General features: G+C 42.6%; 4 protein-coding genes across 5 annotated transcripts; 3 read left to right on the forward strand and 1 right to left on the reverse strand.

Annotated features, from left to right (window-relative positions):
• Positions 1 to 536: 536 nt before the first annotated feature.
• Osi12 (DUF1676 domain-containing protein Osi12) lies at positions 537 to 3,518 on the forward strand. The gene has a single exon (XM_076439234.1). It carries the CDS (start codon positions 720 to 722, stop codon positions 1,485 to 1,487), a length of 768 nt encoding a protein of 255 aa, XP_076295349.1. The 5' UTR covers positions 537 to 719; the 3' UTR covers positions 1,488 to 3,518.
• Positions 1,104 to 5,003, reverse strand: LOC143216315 (uncharacterized). The gene is made up of 3 exons (XM_076439235.1): positions 4,677 to 5,003; positions 3,915 to 4,392; positions 1,104 to 3,410 (listed from the first exon to the last, which is right to left on the reverse strand). The coding sequence occupies exons 2-3, from the start codon at positions 4,186 to 4,188 to the stop codon at positions 3,223 to 3,225; spliced, it is 462 nt and encodes a 153-aa protein (XP_076295350.1). The 5' UTR covers positions 4,189 to 4,392; positions 4,677 to 5,003; the 3' UTR covers positions 1,104 to 3,222.
• A 3,689-nt stretch (positions 5,004 to 8,692) lies between these two features.
• Positions 8,693 to 11,293, forward strand: Osi13 (Protein). 2 transcript variants are annotated; one of them, XM_076439238.1, is made up of 3 exons: positions 8,693 to 8,886; positions 9,515 to 9,772; positions 10,940 to 11,293. In XM_076439238.1, the coding sequence occupies exons 1-3, from the start codon at positions 8,721 to 8,723 to the stop codon at positions 11,269 to 11,271; spliced, it is 756 nt and encodes a 251-aa protein (XP_076295353.1). In that variant the 5' UTR covers positions 8,693 to 8,720; the 3' UTR covers positions 11,272 to 11,293. The 2 variants fall into 2 exon arrangements, with proteins under 2 accessions (XP_076295353.1, XP_076295354.1); XM_076439239.1 differs by having other exon boundaries at positions 8,813 to 8,954.
• A 4,173-nt stretch (positions 11,294 to 15,466) lies between these two features.
• Positions 15,467 to 17,540, forward strand: Osi14 (DUF1676 domain-containing protein Osi14). The gene is made up of 3 exons (XM_076439306.1): positions 15,467 to 15,780; positions 16,091 to 16,276; positions 16,994 to 17,540. The coding sequence occupies exons 1-3, from the start codon at positions 15,558 to 15,560 to the stop codon at positions 17,362 to 17,364; spliced, it is 780 nt and encodes a 259-aa protein (XP_076295421.1). The 5' UTR covers positions 15,467 to 15,557; the 3' UTR covers positions 17,365 to 17,540.
• The last annotated feature ends 289 nt before the right edge of the window (positions 17,541 to 17,829 follow it).

Genomic DNA, 17,829 nt, shown 5'->3' on the forward strand with positions numbered 1-17,829 from the left:
AGTAAGGCCGCGGACCGTCCACGACCTAAAACTACTTTCGAGCGTCACGACGATCCCCGAGAGGTCAACGAAGAGGTCACGGTGCCAGGTACGCCAATAGGATCCCTGTCGGTGCATCCTCCTGTGCATAATCCCCCCTCTCATGCACTTAGAGCGAATCCCGAGTAGCATCAGCGAAACTTAACGACCGCGAGGCATATAGACGTTCCACCTTCCAGGTGCTCAGTGGGTCTCTGTGTCAGGATGGGTCAGATGCTCTACGTGAGAATCCTCCAGTAACTGAATCCAGTTTGTTTGTGTACGTTCCTGTGTACATCTGTGTATGAGGACCGCGAGAAAAGGATCGAGCGAGAGCGGAGCGGCGTGAACAGAAGAATGGAGGACGCTTCCGCGGGACGTCCGCGTGATGTCGAGAGGGGGGGCAACAGGGGGACCTGGTGTCACGTGTGCGGGGTCCACGGTGTTGGCCACGGTGTCCCCTTACGTGGGAGAGCAGGCTCACCCCCGTTGGATGTTTCGATGCTGAGCCGGATGGTATATATCGGCTGGAGTATGTCGTCCTGCCGCCAGTTCTCTCTAGTCGAGGATCCTGAAGACCGTGAAATCGTGCGAATTCTCCCGGTAAATCGTGATCGTAAGAAACAACCAGTTTTGCTGCTGTCCATCCCTCGCAGTCCCAAAGGATTACCCTGATCGGCTCTCCGGAACGATTCTTCGGAATGGATCTCTTCAAGTGTGTGTTTCTCTTGTTCGCCGGCTGCGTGTTGGTCTATGCGACCTCCACCATCAAAGAGGAAGACAGCCTCGTGGACAGAGGTTTCAGAGCGATGAACCGGGTCTACGAGGACTGCCAGCAGAGGAACATAGGCGTCTCACCTTGCCTGAAGAAGAAGGCGATCGCTTTTTTCGAACGGCTAGGCAGAATGCGCACTTTGCCTCTGTCCGACACATTCGAGCTCGTCAGGACCAACGAGGAGCCTCCTAAGAGCTCCGCGAGTGATCTAGAAGCCACCCTAGGAAGGAATGCTGCCAGCAAAGACGAGATTCTGAACGAGATTCTGTTTGATCGAGTGGCCTCGCTGCTGAACAGCTTCAACGTCCAGATTCGTTTACCGAAGACCACTCCTGGAGAATTGAAAAGAGGCATGGAGGAGGGTAGAGGCAAGATGAAGAAGATGATGGGCATGATGATGATGGGCATGGCTATGAAGATGGCTGCTCTGATACCTATTGCCCTTGGCGTGCTCTTCTTACTCGCTGGAAAAGCGCTTATTATCAGCAAGATCGCGCTGGTGCTGTCTCTCATCATCGGTCTGAAGAAGCTGCTTAGTCAGAAGCAGAGCCACGACCATGGCGGCTGGCAACAAAGCGGAGGAGGGTGGGATAGAAGTCTCAAGGCTATTTCGGCGACCATGCTGCCATCCACCACCGAAGAGATGCAGAATTACGCGCAGAACCTGGCCTACTCTGCGAGACATCTTCATTGATGAGCTGCGACGTCCTCCGGTTCCGTTTGCAAACGATGGGCGATTATGGCTCCCCGATTGCGATCATTGGACTGCTAATCTGGTGTGCACGACCAAGGACGGTCTCTGTTTGTTCGTGGAAAGAGAACGATCGTATTTCGCCGTTATAGTACCTTGATCTACAGGGTGCTTCTTTATGGGTTGTTATTTATAGGTTCCCGTAAAGGATTTCAGTAACCCTCGAATTGTTTCCGCGAATTTTAATGTCTCGTCTTTATGGTTAATACAGAAAGATTCGTTGATGACGGATGATGAATAGAGGAAATTGTTTCTTTGTTACCGAATCTGGTGTCACGGGGACGCAGTTCGTTGAAAATTACTCTAATCGAAGCTTCGTACGTTCAACCGTGGATGTCAAATGTCGCTAGATGCACTTAAACTGTCACTCGCTTGCAAACCATTTTACATGACAATGACGATGCTGCGATTTTCTTGCACGCGAGGTTCTAACGGGACCAAGACCGTTCGCTTTGGAGTTCGAGTTCGAGAATCCCCAAGAAATTAAAAATTTGATTATTAACTACTGAAAGAAATGCTTCGACTATTTATTTCAAATTTCGATTGCATCGGCTAAACTTTAATTTTTTTTTTTTGCACACAAGATTCAAATAAGAACTGTATGGTCACTTTAACTGAGATAATAACTCAGCAATAATTGTTAGACGCTTGATAACGCGATCACTGAACTCAGATTTGAATTCCAATCGAACAGTGCGAAATTCAAACTTGAATTGTAGCTTTCATGTTTAAATTAAAATTATATTTATACCAACAGCTCGTGTAACTAGATATAAATTGTATCGATCCAATACAAATTCAAAATTTCGTCTGCGAAATTCGAATTTGAATTTTATTAATTCAAGCACAGGAATCCGGTGCAAGTACAAGACACTTGCCAATATAGATTTGACTTCCGAGGATTATTTGATTCCTACTCACCTAAATTCGAATTTGGACTCCATCGTAAAAACGCGAAATTCAAACTGAAATTTCTCCATTCTGACTTTGAACACTGAGTTAGATTTAAGTTTAAAGGTTGAAATGTATTTTCCAACTTTAAGTTTGAATAGCACCGACAGATAAAAGCAAGCTGACACCGCCGTCAGTGATTTCCACGCATGCGAGTTTCTAACGGAACCAGGACGAGTTATCTTATGCGTCGACGATCGAAGCGACCCGTAACGTCTGTACAGGTCGTAGGATCCATTGATCCTGAAACACTGTACTGAATCGTCTGTACACGAATTTTGCGGTCGCTTCATCGTCGCAATCTCACACTGTATGCTGTAGCCGTGTAATCTATAACTATCATTTAAGCTCTATTATTTATTACCGATCGCCATGTATTTATTGTCACGATGTAGCGCGTGTCCTCGCGTTCGTTCGCCGTGGAGATCGATAGACGAAGACTGACCGAATAAAGAGGCAGAGAATCGAACAGGATAAACGGGACTGCTTTAATGATTCTCCATGATATGTTACACACTTATCTCGCTAGTCTCCGTGAGACGATCGGCTATGAATCGTCCGTCGATCGTCATCCGGATCACCTCGATCGCGAGGATTGTTATTTCTCTGGATCAATGGCGGCCACGGGTCTGCAAGGTATAAAACGATCAGCTTCGCGTTGTGATCCGGATGACCTTGACCGATTGATCGTCACATGGATCATCTACGGTCGATCGGATGTGGTTGATCAGCGCACCTTCAACCCGAGTACCGCGGCGAATAGCGCGAAGAAGAATCCAGCAAGCAACGCGGTAGCCTTCAACAGGATCAGGCCGCCGACTAAGGTCGGGATCAGGGCGACGAACTTCATCTTGTAAGCAATCAGCAGGGCCATCATCGTCTTTTCCATCGACTGCTTTCTTCGACGAGGACGCCCTGAAAATTCCGGACCACCTGTTAAACCCCTCTCAATACGCGCCTCTCTCACCTGTACTTCGTTTTAACCAGTTAATGTGTGTTAATAAACCATATTTGAAATCGCTACTTCTGCCTTATGATATCGACAGGGTCGGCTAACGGGGTTTGATCATTGCGTGTTCGCGGAACAGGCTTTTTTTTATAGTTGACTTTGCGTGGCACTTGTGGAACGACAAAACGGCACTTACTATGAGGAAGTATGCTTTTAAGACATTATTTAACATCTCTTTTACGATCAATGGATTATCTATTGTTAGGGCCATTTTGACATATAGATATGAAGGTCTCGTCTAAATTCTAATCTTCTAGCAGCTAGTTTAAATTATTAGCTACTTATATTGACATCAATGGGAAGATCTTGATCTTAATATCGTTTTTGACAAAATATAATGGATCAACTACTTAGTCCGTTCCCAAAAATCAACGGTAACTCCATCATCCTCAACTTCATTTCCGTATTACCTGAATCACCGTAGTCCTTGGACGCAGGCAGATCATTGTTCTTCGTCAGCTTATTAGCAGCCTTGTTCTGATCCTGCACCAACAAAAGCACCGCAGTGGTCGGTACTATCTTATTTTGCGGCATCTTGAGAACCGCCTTCTTCCCAATAGAACTGTGATCCCTAAGAACATGCTTGTGATCCTGACGCCTAATAACGGGTCTCGCAGTATCGATCAACCGGGCCACACAGCTCAGAGTCAAGAGAACCGCGGCTAGATTCACTCTTGGTCGCATGTTCACGTGAACGGGTTCACCTGGGTACTGTCCACGATCATCCACGACCCCCAATCACATCATCGAGGCTACCGCTGGTTCCCCAGCTGGCGGAGTGCCCGGAAATAGTGGATCCTTCGCACATTCGTATTAACGATCTCTTCTAGTTCTTCGCAGCGAATGGGAGGTGGTTACATGTCTTCTTCAAAGTGGAGGTTGCTGAAACTGGTGCCGAAAAATGAATTAGCTAATCGAGCATTTCTGTAATGTCGGAAAATTTGTTCTTTTCCAATGTGTTAAGAGAAAAATGACTTCATTCGTTTGTACATCGTATTGATTCCAAAATATATTTCAAAATTCATTACAATAGATCAATTTGTTAAACATTACTGTTTAATTTCTCGATTTTAACACGCACAACCACTTGAGTAACGTCTTCGCGATAATGACCACTTGAAAAATGCAAATAGTGCGAGGGTAGTGGGTGGAGTAACGTCTTCAAGACTCACCGCGGATCCAGAATCAGCTCGATCCTCGGATCAGTGTCCGTGAACGCCGTATTTGAGGCGCCGCTGCTGCCAGGCAATTAATAATACTGTCACGACGATCGACTGTGCAAATGCAAATGACGAATGGTCTGTCGACGGAACGACCTGAACAGCGAGCGACCGTGAACTAACCGATCCGCTCTTGATTCCTCGTCGAGGATCCGAGGGGGGCTAGCTGGGGTACCACGCCGGGCACGCTTCAGTTGCCAGCGGGATCGACAGTCCGTGAAAAATGAGCACCGCGGCGACGAGCCGGCAATATATGTGTGCGCGGTAAGTACTGTGATCCAAATTCTGTGATACCGCCGATATATATGTCAGGCTATATTGTCGAACGGTACAGCATGACTCTCCGGCGCTCCCCCTTTATCGTTCTCCGTTCTCGCGAGAAACAACCGGGGAAAACGCCAGGGCGTCGCGTCTACATGTGTCTATCTGTTTGGGGGACATCGCAATCACAAAGCAAGACACCTGTCAAGACGCACACGTTGTTTTTTGAGTTACGCTACGCTGGCAACCGGGCCGATAACAACCGGCCCGTTGTCGTCGATCGATGATTACTTAGATCTGGGTGGGTCGATCGGGGAAAGTTCAGTGGTGGGCAATATATTGGAGAGGGTTTCAAAGAATTTCATGATTACAGAGTTTTACGATTGTTAACATTTTTCTTGGGAGACTTTGAAATTGTCGGTTGTCGAATGATTATACAATCGAGGATGACTGAAACGTTTAGGTTGATGAGAGTGCATGAAATACATTTGTGTGTTGAATTGCAGCCTATCCTGCGAAAATCGTCATCTTTTTTCATGACAAATTTTTTATCTCGTTTTTGCGAAAGCTTTTGCTTCTGGTAGCAAAAGAATGGAGCAATTGCATGATTTTTTAGTTAATTGGGGCTATCGTTAAATAAATTATATAATCGTTGGGTGAATTCTGTGTTCAATGCTTTTGTTTAAGCTTACGTATAATTAAATAATAACAGAAACGTTGAGATTAAAGGTCGTATTGTTTACTGCTTCGGGAAATTGGCAGACGCCGTTTGTTTAGCAGACAATAGATACTTTCTTCTTCCCAGTCGGTCAGTTTTTATATCGACAACTGATCGCAGAGTTTCTAGATCCGGTGAAAAACAGAATCGGCACGTAAGTCTGCGACGAAACGATACCACCGGCACGCGATGCGATTTATCGCGTGACGGAACACCCGCATTCTACTAAAATCGAACACAACCTGCATCCTCCATGGAAAGTCTCCTTTTATCAAAAGTGCATTTCGATGTATTAATCTGTAACTGTACCGTCCCCTGGATCACCCTCGATTGTCGTTGCACACTTTCCTGAAACTTTCATTGCTATACGGTAATAAAATATGAAACATGGACAATTTCACGTGGTCGCATTGCCTATAAACCATGCGCTAATTGTTTCTAGGTTACACATCGTATGATAGAACAAATAAGACTCGATGACACGAAAACCGTAGATACACTCCAATTCAACAGTTAATAAACTACTCATGCCGATTAAATTTTTCATTTTGAAACCGAATCAATTAAATAATTAATTTTCATTAAATGATCGTTATTTTAGATACAACCTTAGATGCAACTTTTCAAATAATTAATTTTCATTAAATGATCGTTATTTTATAGGCAACTTTAGATGTAACTTTACAGCAATTTTCCATAAAGGTATTGTGCTTGAAAGTATCAGAAGATCTAAATAGCCTTCACAGGACTTTGAACGCTACTGTGTAGCAATATTTCACGTAAATAGCCGCTCGTTTCGGTAACTGTAAAAGTAGAGATAGATAGGAATCACAGTGACCCGTCATAGTGACAAATTTTAATGTTGTGATATGCAGGTCACTGTACCTAGGTCGAAAAATCATTAATCATGAGAGTGACGGCGACATTATACGAATCTCTCGCGTATGAAGCGAGGGACCCAGATATCCTCGTCGCATTTTTATTCATCTGCCATCTTGAAAGAGCATTGTCTCGTTCGTCTTCCGAGGAAGCGAAGGACAATTTCGCTGCTTCCTGCGTGAACACGGGGCACGCGGATAATTGCTCGTGGAACGGTACAGGGGGCAACCGAGTTGATAGAACGCTGGAGAACGAACAAGCCTACGCCTGTTAAATCACTATCATCATTACCAGTCCCCTTTCGGGTCTTTGCTTCGACGCTCGGTCGTTGCATGTCGACGTAATGATCGATGCTGCTATTTCATTTTCAAGGAAACGTGTAACGGTCGGCTCTCGAACCGAGAACGATCCAGGAGCACGTTTCGACGTAAACATAGAAAGAAAATTGTCAATTGTTCGATACCCATCGACTTTGTTGTCCTCCGGAAAAATTTATTTTCTAAAGAGAAATATTTCTCGTTTTTTCTTTACTCGGAAAACGTTTACCGTTTCGTCGACTGTTTAACTTCGTTGCATGTGCGTTTTTGAGCTGCAGCAAATAGATATGTACGAAGTGGACAATCAATACTGTTTATGTGACGTTTTGATCATAGGAATAGCAGTCATTGAATGTTAAGAAATTGCTAATAGGATTTAGCTACTGTGTCTGACCATTACTTGTTGTTTCTACTTATTGGCACGTAATGTAGCTCAGATAAGTTTCTAGAGGGTATTTACTAAAAACACAGGGTGAGAATATTGACAAAATGTTGAAGACCATCTATTTAAAGAACTATTATTTTCAATTAATTATTGATTAAAGAAATTTTTGTTTGTTCGAGAGAGAAGTAATCTTATAATAGCCAGAAGAAAAAATTCATAAAACACGAAATACTTGAAATTGCTCCTGAAGCTCTGAATTACAAAGTACCGTTAATAAACATGGCACTCTCACCATTACTACCATTGTAATACAAAATATCCGAGTTCATATAAATATTCGCACAATTCAGTGACGTGATGGTGAAAGTCGTAAATTAGTTCTTTCCCCAATGATATATTATTTTAGGCAGGTAGAGGGCTCAATTATGTTATTGTTGATCACAGTGATTAAGATCACACCTCAGCCATAAACGGGTAACTGGTTCCAGAACGCGAAAGAAGTCAGACAGCAAGTTTAAGGCTTCGATCACGAACACGAGATTCCATTCTCGACAATCATTCAGCGTCACGATGCGCCTCGAGGAGATTTATGAACCCTCGTACGTCACGTGACCGCGAGTAATTAGAGGAACGACTCGTGAATGTTAATTGAAACGTTCACGGCGAACACGGTGCGCTCAACGAAGAGATGAGCCGCTTATTAATGACAATGCTTAGGCGTGCGACGATCATTCTCTCTTTTAATTGTCAGTGGTAACGGGACAGGTGGTCCCTTTTTCACTCGTGGGACAAATTATGGGATGACTGATGGAGGACGGAATGGGAAATACTTTCTCACAGGAAAGTTTCTATGAATGCAGATTTCTCTGCATGAATGCATTAAAAAATTTAAAGCAATTCTTATATACTTGAAAACTTGCGTTCACACTGAACCCGAAGTCATTTCGCCCACAATAAACACCCTTCCAATAAAATTCGAATAAAAAACCACTTAAAAAAATTCTTCCACGTTTCCTTTCTGGTCGCCGGGTTCACAGGTCATTTTCGATGGACCCCTCAGTCAAACAACACAGTTACCACCGTTCGTGGTAAAGAGGCCGGTGCGCTGTGAACTCATCCAGAGGATTACTCGAGTGTGAAACGAAACGCGCGATCAGTGATCGAGACGGTGCCGGTGAGCTGTGGATCGGTGCTTTTCACGGGAAACGCTATGTTTCTGCTGTCAGTGGATCATGGAAACACTGTCGGAAATATTCGGGGGACAATACACTGCCCCGCTGACAAGCTCGTCCAATGGTCTTTGAGGGAGAGAGAGCAGAGGTGGTGGACGGACTGGCGAATCCTTCGTCATGCGCCAGTACCAACTGGGATGGCGGTCTCCTTCTCTGAGCTTTTCGCGTGGCTGCTATATAAACTAATGGTCCGGCCTAGGACGAATGTCAGTTGACATTTCATTTGCCAGCGGGTCAGTTCGTCGCCTCCGTCAGAAATCATTCACCGCCCCGGTAGCTTCTTGTGCTTTTGTCCGAAGGGCTCCAATCTTTGGAGCTGAAACGCAGCCATTGTTCGCCGGGAGATCGCGAGCTACGCTTCCTGCATCGTGTACGTGCAATTTCCATTTTGCAAAGAGGATCCGCAGACCCGTTTCATCCGTGAACCGCGGAATAACCGTACGCGAGATCCGTCGGACGTTTCGTTCATGTGCGGACCGACATCCGGAACTTAATCCATGTAGGCGTCACGGTTCGCTCCTGTGCTTGGACCTTCTCTTGGATAGTTGACCAATTAAAAGTTAAAAATTACATTTTTATTTTGTTTAGAATAACGGAAAAAGTCTGACAAGAACCATGACAAATTTTAAAATCTCAGTTTGAAAATGTCTGAACTCAAATTTTCAGTCGAGAACAATTATTAAATTTCAATTTGAAAATGTCTGATATAAAATGTTCAGACAAAAACAATGACAAATTTTGAAATCTCCAAGCACTCGTATACTATGTTTAGCAATTTATAATTTTATGAAAATCAAGATTTTAACGTCTTCAAAAAACATTTCTAGAGTCTCAATATTATTTTAGCTGTTCCAAAGACATTCTTTGAAACTTTCGAAGCTTGCGAACAAATAGTTCGAACAATTTTTTTACACAAGTGGGTTAAGCTGCCGGATGTTAGTTGCTCGTGTATATTTGGATATTGTTATCAACGGTTTTCTTTTCTACGACTCCCAAAGTGTACATCAGAGAATATCATCGACACCCTGGCGTGACACTGGTGAAGGACAGTGTCAGATGCGAGAGGAGGATGCTGTTGGTGTTCCTGCTGCTCTTCCTACCACTGCTGACTGCTACAGAGACCACGCAGACCACTGTGATGCAGAATGCATCGAAACTGCAGCTGGAGGAACCGGAGAATCCCGTGGATTGGATCAGTGATGGAATTGTGAATGCTGTTGACACTATACTTCCCGTGTCGCGATCGTCCGTTGAAGGTAAATGCGATTAGAGATTTGAAAATGTCCATCTTCATTAATAAATTGATTATCTAACAATTGTTGACTCCATGCCAACGAAATCCATGATCGTAAATTTTTAATATAATAATACACTGACTTGACTTCTTAAAATTTACCATTGGTTAAATGTTCTTTCCCTCACAATTACATAAATATTGCCTGAACTGTCACGGCTCTTTAATTGTCTCATCAGTCATCGATTTTCTGGCATTTTCCACCCAAATAATTTTGTTCGGGCTCCGTGTGACTCCATCGAACTTTTCCAGTTTCCGTCCGCGACTATTGTCATCGTCAGGGTCGTTATTATCGTCGAATGTTAATGGTCCCAGCTAAAGGACCATGTAATTACGCATTCTTGTTATCTCTAATCCCGATCATAATACGATCCTTGATCGTTCATGGCCCGTATCTGTCCGACATAAAAACCCTAAGTGCTTTCCACTCCAGTTCACCCTATTACCATGTCCATTTCGAGAGCTGACTAACAAGGAGCGCTACCTTTCTGTTTCCGATGTCCCGCATTACCAGGCGCATCGCACATTTATCGGGTTATTCGCAATTTAACGCGACAAACCATGCTCTGAAAAATCAAATATTATCTTGTATGTTCGACGAGTTTAGAGCGTTCCTATTAGAGCGAAACAGTTACCGAACTCAATGGTATACTATATTTTATTGCATTCCTCAGTCTACTTATTATATGCGCGATTATGATATCCTTTGTCTTGTAATCCGCCGAGCTGATGCAATGCATCCGAGTTCTTGTGAATAGATTAATTTGAATAGATTGAATCTCTGATGAGTCGCGTGCAAATTGGATCTGGAGAAAGTCTATAAATATTTAGCATTTTAGAAATTAACATAGACAAATGTGCTGACGTGCATAAAGCATGGATCCATTGATCACCCCAGAGAATCTTTTTCCCCGTAATTGCATAATTATTCGAAAATTATTCAATATACTTCATTTTTCTCACAATAAACATATACATATACATATATTGAAATAGATTGCAGAGTACCTAAAATCTATTGTACAATAAATTAATGGTAAGGAAACGTGAATAATAATGATTTCGATGAACAGAAATGAAGGTTGTTTTCTATTTAATTTAATGTATGAATGAATTCGCATTGTTCCAGCCCGCAGAAAGAAGAAGAAGCTGAAACTGAACAGATACCTCATTCCCCTGGTAGTGGGGTTTATGCTGATCAAGTCTATTTTGCTACCTATCGCATTGAAGACACTAGCAATTTTGAGTGGCAAAGCTGTGGTCCTGAGCCTGATGAGCCTGATCCTGGCAGCCATAGTCGGCCTGAAGAAAGTCGCTCAGAGTCACTCGGGTGGTGGCTATGAGGTAGTCAACGTTCCTTATGGCAAATACAGGAGGCAGGACATGCTGGACATGGCGGACAGTACTTCCATGGAGTCGGAACCATACAAATTTTATAGAGAAAGACGCAAAAAGAAGTGAATAAGACTTGTATTGATTTTAAAAACGTCTCTTTTGTCTTTATTGTACCTCCTCTCGATCCTAATCCCTCAAACAAAAAAATTATTTGCACACATAAAAATGTTTCTTGAAACACACAGAAATAATTATCATTAAAGTTCTCCAAACAAATGCTACATCTACCGATCATCCAGAAATGACTAGTGATTTCGACAATTTCTATAGCAATGTAAAACGAAGGATTTCAGTATGTGTACTTAAACATTTCTAATTACATTATTGTGCAAAGAACTCGGCGCAAACACGCTAATAAGAATGTCAATCGGATCGACACGTGGAAAAGAAATTTCTCCGCTCAGTGCTTTGTTTTCATCATAAAATAACACGTCGCTATTTCGGGGTTCGAGTCGTAGTATTGCAAAATTCACTTCCGAGGTTAGCACACCGGCGGTAGCCGCTAACGGGTTCGACAAACACTGTCAGTATCAAGGTTCTCGCGGGCAAGTTAAATATCGCAGCAGACCCGGTAGAAAGTATTTCCCGGTCGATTGTATTCTGGATCCGAGTCATTTAATTCCGTGGAAGAGGCCGCGAACAATGCTTGTAATTAATTTGTCTCGCAACGTTTCAACTTCGGTGTTACGTAATCCAGCCGCTTCATCGCGGAGAGAAAGTTCATTTCGAATTCCGAGAATTATGAACCACGCCAGGAACTCGCGTGGCAAGCTTCAACCTCCCGTTAAAACGTACAGAACCAGTTTACAATTATAATCGACGTTTCCTTCGTTCCTTTATGCTCTCTCACGTATCATTTGTTTGAAACTGAAACCGACATGTACATATGAAATTCACGTATACGACGAACATATTAAATGTACATTATTTAATGTATATTCTTTAATGCACATTGATTAATGTACAGATTAAATGTGCATTCTTTAGTGTACAGATTAAATGTGCATCCATTAATGTACAGATTAAATATGCATTCTTTAATTAACAGATTAAATGTGCATTCTTTAAAGTACAGTTTAAATGTACATCTTCAATCTACAGTTTTTAATGTACAGATTAAATGTGCATTCTTTAGTGTACAGATTAAATGTGAATCCATTAATGTACAGATTAAATATGCATTCTTTAATTAACAGATTAAATGTGCATCCATTAATGTACAGATTAAATATGCATTCTTTAATTAACAGATTAAATGTGCATTCTTTAAAGTACAGTTTAAATGTACATCTTTAATCTACAGCTTTTAATGTACAGATTAAATGTGCATTCTTTAGTGTACAGATTAAATGTGAATCCATTAATGTACAGATTAAATATGCATTCTTTAATTAACAGATTACATGTGCATTCATTAATGTTTAAATTGAATGTGCATTCTTTAAAGTACAGTTTAAATGTACATCTTTAATCTACAGCTTTTAATGTACAGATTAAATGTGCATTCTTTAATGTACATTCTCTAATGCACATTCATTAATGCACAGATTAACTGTGCATTCTTTATTGTACATCTAGGAACCAAAACACGAATGATCGTCGAATTACGCGGAACGGAGCGATCAGAGGAAAGTAATCGAGACGCAACCGTCCGAATTGAATCATCGCCGAAAGCGGTGTGTTCAGACTCGAAAAAAAAGTTTCACCGTTTAACGTGCCGGTGTTAGCATTCTGGATCCTCTTTTCTCTTTCTTTGCTGGTCCGGATCGTATATGTCGTTGTTGGTCCGCAAACGGGCCGTACCTTGTTCGTTTCCGGGACCGAGATCAGCGTTGAAGGAGTAATCAGAAGTAACCTAACCGAGTTCGGGGAGGGGCGTAACCTAGATAATTAATCGCGAAAATCCGTCGGCTTGGAGCCGCAGATACCGTTAACAGAGAGAAAGAGATGACGAGTTTCGCGCGCGGCTGTTAAATATTTAAAGAGACCCGCGACAGACAATGGAACAGCGAATAAGGCAGTTGCCATTCCGAACGACAAATGTCCCCGATGCTGCATTGTTCAACATTTGTTCAAGGAAGAATGACACTTCGTGGGCTACTTCGCGGACTTCGTTAAACCCCGATTGTCTATGTCCATCTCGAAACAATCGGTTAATTCGTTGTTCTATATATTTCATTTACAGCTACCGTTGATTACCCGACCTGACGAAATGGCGGATTTCACATTCTTTACTTTACTAACTGTTGAGATTTGTCAAATGGTAAACAGGAGTATATTAATATGCGAGTCGGCTACGAATTGGAGGGGGACAACACGGTGACTAGTAGTCTAGGACCATTTGACCATAATTTGACTTTCTAATCGAGCAGACATGAATTTTTGACTGATTTTCTAGGATCGATGTACAAAATACGCTTGGCGATTAAGATTCATAGGCTGTGCCATTTTTCGGTTTGGTCAGACGCCGAGGAAGCTTGAATACAAAGAAGTTTTCATGAAACCTGACACTCGTATTCTTGTGCAATATTTCATCACAAAAGAAAGTGGGAAAACTGCTTGTTTGGGGAAACCAGTTCAGAAAAAATGTTACTCCCTCTTCAAACTAGCGCTGGGTATATTGAATATTCTGTTAAACAATATTATTATAAACATTGCATATTTTTCACGTGTGTGATCTCTTCAGAATTTTGAAAAAAATGTTTCTTTGACCAGGAAAAAATAAAAAATGGAAACGAACTTAATGAGAATATTTTAAAAAGTTGTATGTCGTCTAGAGATTGATTAACACCAGGTGCACACTTTTTCTAACACGTCGCATATTCAAGGGTTCAATTTGATTTGAATTATAAATACTTGCTAATCTTTCACTTGCCTCGGGGTATTGGGCGAAATTTCATTCTCAGAAGAAATGCTGGAGATTACTCATTGGATTTCCTACCATCTCATCAGCATACGTTTACACTCCACTGATCTTCGTTAACCATGTCATCAGATCGAACAGGTGCGAACATTATATTTTTACAAAACGGAAATTGTTCGAATAGGTGTTATATCAGACGATGCCGATGTAATCCGTGGTTTGAAGTGTCCGCTGACCATGTCTGTGGGTCAAGGTGAGCAGCTTGATGCACGTGGACGCACTTGGATGCAATCACCATTAGGATTTTTCTAAAGAGTTCCTCGACTCCTGACTCATACTAAAATAAAAAAAATTAGACGTCGATAATCTTGAAATATATTAAAATTCTTAGATGAATAATTAGGAATTACTATTAACATTTTGCTAATGGCAGGATCAGCAAAGATCACACAAGCCTGTCGTGTGTCAGCCATTTATTAGTGACACCCGTGAGCATGATTCCGTCGAATTCTTCTATCGGGTCGCGTGGAATGTGAGCTACGAATGCTATGGAATAAAAATGACGGCTTTTGATACCTATCCGGTGACTGTGCTGGTGACCCATGGTTATGACTTTTAAATCTTCTGACATGAATATGGAAGCTCTTCAAAACAGCGCCTATATGAAATTCGAAATATTCGCCGGGTTATCAGAGACACCGTTAATCTAGCAATTGTCAAATTTTGGTGGAAACGAGCAAATTGGGTCCCTACTTTCGGAGATTCCAACGCTTCGCACGCATTCCTCAAATATTTCTCTATGAGTCGGTCAAATTATTCACGTTCTTCTTATGGATACTGTGAGACATTCGATTTGCTCCTCGAATGATTGAAATAGATAATAATCCTAGGGTTTTTCATGCTGTTTCTAAAGTTCACACGATAAAGTGTATCCCAAAAGATGGGTGATTATCTCAGAATCTTTGATGCAATGTTTGATACAATTGTGTCTGAAGATCCAACGCGGGACAACCTCGTTTCAGACAAAGCTAGACAACGAGAAACCAATCAGTTCTGGTGCAGCATCTCGAAGATGCATCGTAGGCCTAAAACGTCACCTCCCCTACTGACCTAAATCCATGTACCTACGCTGGCTACCAATATCAGGGATCGCCTAAGCCTAAGGTCCGCCCAACTGGCCCAGCTTGGTCGGAAGAGGCGGTTTGTTTAAAAAATTATCGAAGAAAGTTGTCGCGTCTGCGGGGAGGTGGGCAAACCACGAGGATGACGGCTCTCGCGTGCCTTGGTCGTCACACGCGTCATCGTTATCCAGAGTGGGGATATTGGGGAGGGTCCCAACCGGTGCACACCTATAAAGATAGAAGCTACGGAGGGTCAGATCACACTTCGCCCCGAAAATTTTCCGAGGAACGTGCTCCATCGTCTTTGAACTATCTTCGAGTCATCTTCGAACCGTGTCTATTCAGAGGATACCAAACAAGGAACAAGAATGACCAAGCTAGTGCTTCTGGGACTTCTCGCTGCGTCCGCGATGGCAGTGCCCATGCCGGACTCGAACAATCTGCTGGCGAACAGGGACCTCGATTGCCTGGAGCAAGAGGATGCATTGTTCAGCTGCATGTTCGTCAAAGCCGTCAGCACCTTGAACAGGGCTGCAAGATCCGGCGACTTTGAGATCTTCGACGGCATCAACTTCGTTCGGGAAACACCAAGTGAGTTGGACTCTTACTATCGGTGGGATTTATGAAGTTTGTTCGGATCATATCTGGAAAAGATCAGGCTGGTTGTTAGCTTGGGGGTTAGTGGTGTTAGGTATCTACAGACTTCAAATTTATAATCGTTTGTACGATATAATAAATATACTTGGAAATAGAAGAAATTGAAATCGAATGGAATAGATCAATTTTTCGACCAATTAAAGATTGAATAGAGAAAAGAGTTCCTTGCCAAAATTTAGTACCATTAAAAATTGAGCAGAGGGACCTCTTTACGAATCTCTACACGGTCTCTTGCTTATTCCAGTGGCGCGCAGCGAGAAAGACCTAAAAACCGAGCTGGACATCATGAACGAACTACCAAGGGACGCCTCAGAGAGAGCTGTCGAATTAGTGAACATGCTCTACAAGTCTACAATGTCCTTCATCAAGAGCCACAGCCTGAAACTGAGCATGCCCGAGGACGCCTCCATTTCCCGTGCTCTCGACGAAGGTAACTTTCCATCTATCGCCTATGATAGCGTCGTGTTCATTACGTAATCGATCCCTCCCATTCCCGACAGTGTCCCGGCACTGTCACGAATGAACTGTTTAACAACACACACATACAGAGAGAGAGAGAGCCTTTCACCTTCGTGACATCCACACGCGCCGCGGCAACCTGTTCCGGATAAACTTGTTCCTCGGATTCCCTTTCCTCCTGAAACCTTGGCCCCCGTTGCGAAGAAAGGACACTCGTCCTGCCGGCATTTCATTCATGTTCCACACGGAAGGTTAGCCGCATGTCTAACCCAAAGATTCTTCGTTAAATATTTGAACGTTTGTTGAGAGCTCTTGTCGCACGTGGGCTCATTCTGGCATAGTGGCCTCTAGATTCTTAGTACCTGCGGTTCTGAGAACGGAGACCCACTTCGCACCTTTTCTAACTGCGGGCTCTAAATTTAGTATCGTGAAGCCTGTATGTATTATAGATTTTATTGATTTTTAGATGACTATTCTTAATTTTGTCGTGGATACTAAAAAGGCTTGAGCAAAGACTTGAAGAAACATCCGTTGTATTAATTAGATAAAAAATAGTAGCATTGTATTATGTTTGGTCTAGTATTGGTTTAAAACATTGTGGAATTTCATAGATATGTGTTACTTATAGAATAAATTGTTTATTGCCTGGATCAGCCAATGTAAAATCGTCTGCAAAATTATTTTTCAGGTCGCGGCAAACTCAAGAAGATGATCCTGCCAATAGTAGCAGCAGTGGCTGTGAAATTATTCGCCCTGGTGCCAATCCTGCTCGGAAGTCTCGGCCTGTTGGTAGTAAAGGCTTTATTCGTTGGTAAACTTGCTTTGCTCGTTGCCGGAGTGTTGGCTTTCCAAAGGCTGTTCGGCGCTAGCAGCAAAGGCCAAGCCAATATCTTCAGCAAGAACGCTCAACCAGCATGGATTGACAATGGCAGCCAAGGCTGGTCTTCAGGAGCTGTTGCTCAGCAACAAGGTTACTATAAGCGCAGCTTCGAGCACCAGAAAGACGCTCATGATATGGCGTATGCTGCTCAAGCACCTACAACGAACGAAGCTCATTAAAACAGACAATCTTAACGACCATGCTGATGATGGAGGTCCATTGGCCATATCTCTCGAGCCTGGTGGGACTCTCAAACCCTTCGGCTCACGACTGCTAGACTAGTATTTATGTATAACTGTACCCTAACTTATGGACCACTTAAATTATTCGACGACCAACTGTACTGTTAATAAATTATTTCTACTAAGTTCTGTATATGGGCGTTTCTATATGTGTTATTGTCGTAAAATGGGTTTCCTTCATTTGCAGCATTGAAAGTTGAGGTATTCATGGGGGAAAGTGGTGAAAAGTTAATTTGAAACAACCTCCTACCTGTAAATCATGTTTCCTAGTAATATCGATGGAAATTCGGCGATTCCCAACGGGATATAAAAGTACTATAAAATCGAAACTTTACCATAAAGTGGATATTTCCAACTTTCTTTTGAGGCCTCAAAAGTTAAAAAATTAATCTGAAGCAACCC

This window comes from Lasioglossum baleicum, chromosome 15 (assembly GCF_051020765.1).
Source record: "Lasioglossum baleicum chromosome 15, iyLasBale1, whole genome shotgun sequence".
Taxonomy (NCBI): Eukaryota; Metazoa; Arthropoda; class Insecta; order Hymenoptera; family Halictidae; genus Lasioglossum; species Lasioglossum baleicum.

What these genes read in the sequence shown, in the direction of transcription:
- Osi12 (XM_076439234.1), top strand. Translation starts at nt 720, where the DNA reads ATGGATCTCTTCAAGTGTGTGTTTCTCTTGTTCGCCGGCTGCGTGTTG.
- LOC143216315 (XM_076439235.1), bottom strand. Translation starts at nt 4,188, where the DNA reads ATGCGACCAAGAGTGAATCTAGCCGCGGTTCTCTTGACTCTGAGCTGT. An exon ending in CAAGGACTACGGTGATTCAG is followed by an intron (nt 3,411 to 3,914) that starts GTAATACGGAAA and finishes CGGAATTTTCAG; the next exon opens with GGCGTCCTCGTCGAAGAAAG.
- Osi13 (XM_076439238.1), top strand. Translation starts at nt 8,721, where the DNA reads ATGTCAGTTGACATTTCATTTGCCAGCGGGTCAGTTCGTCGCCTCCGT. An exon ending in AGCTACGCTTCCTGCATCGT is followed by an intron (nt 8,887 to 9,514) that starts GTACGTGCAATT and finishes CGACTCCCAAAG; the next exon opens with TGTACATCAGAGAATATCAT. An exon ending in GTCGCGATCGTCCGTTGAAG is followed by an intron (nt 9,773 to 10,939) that starts GTAAATGCGATT and finishes GCATTGTTCCAG; the next exon opens with CCCGCAGAAAGAAGAAGAAG.
- Osi14 (XM_076439306.1), top strand. Translation starts at nt 15,558, where the DNA reads ATGACCAAGCTAGTGCTTCTGGGACTTCTCGCTGCGTCCGCGATGGCA. An exon ending in CTTCGTTCGGGAAACACCAA is followed by an intron (nt 15,781 to 16,090) that starts GTGAGTTGGACT and finishes TGCTTATTCCAG; the next exon opens with TGGCGCGCAGCGAGAAAGAC. An exon ending in TTCCCGTGCTCTCGACGAAG is followed by an intron (nt 16,277 to 16,993) that starts GTAACTTTCCAT and finishes ATTATTTTTCAG; the next exon opens with GTCGCGGCAAACTCAAGAAG.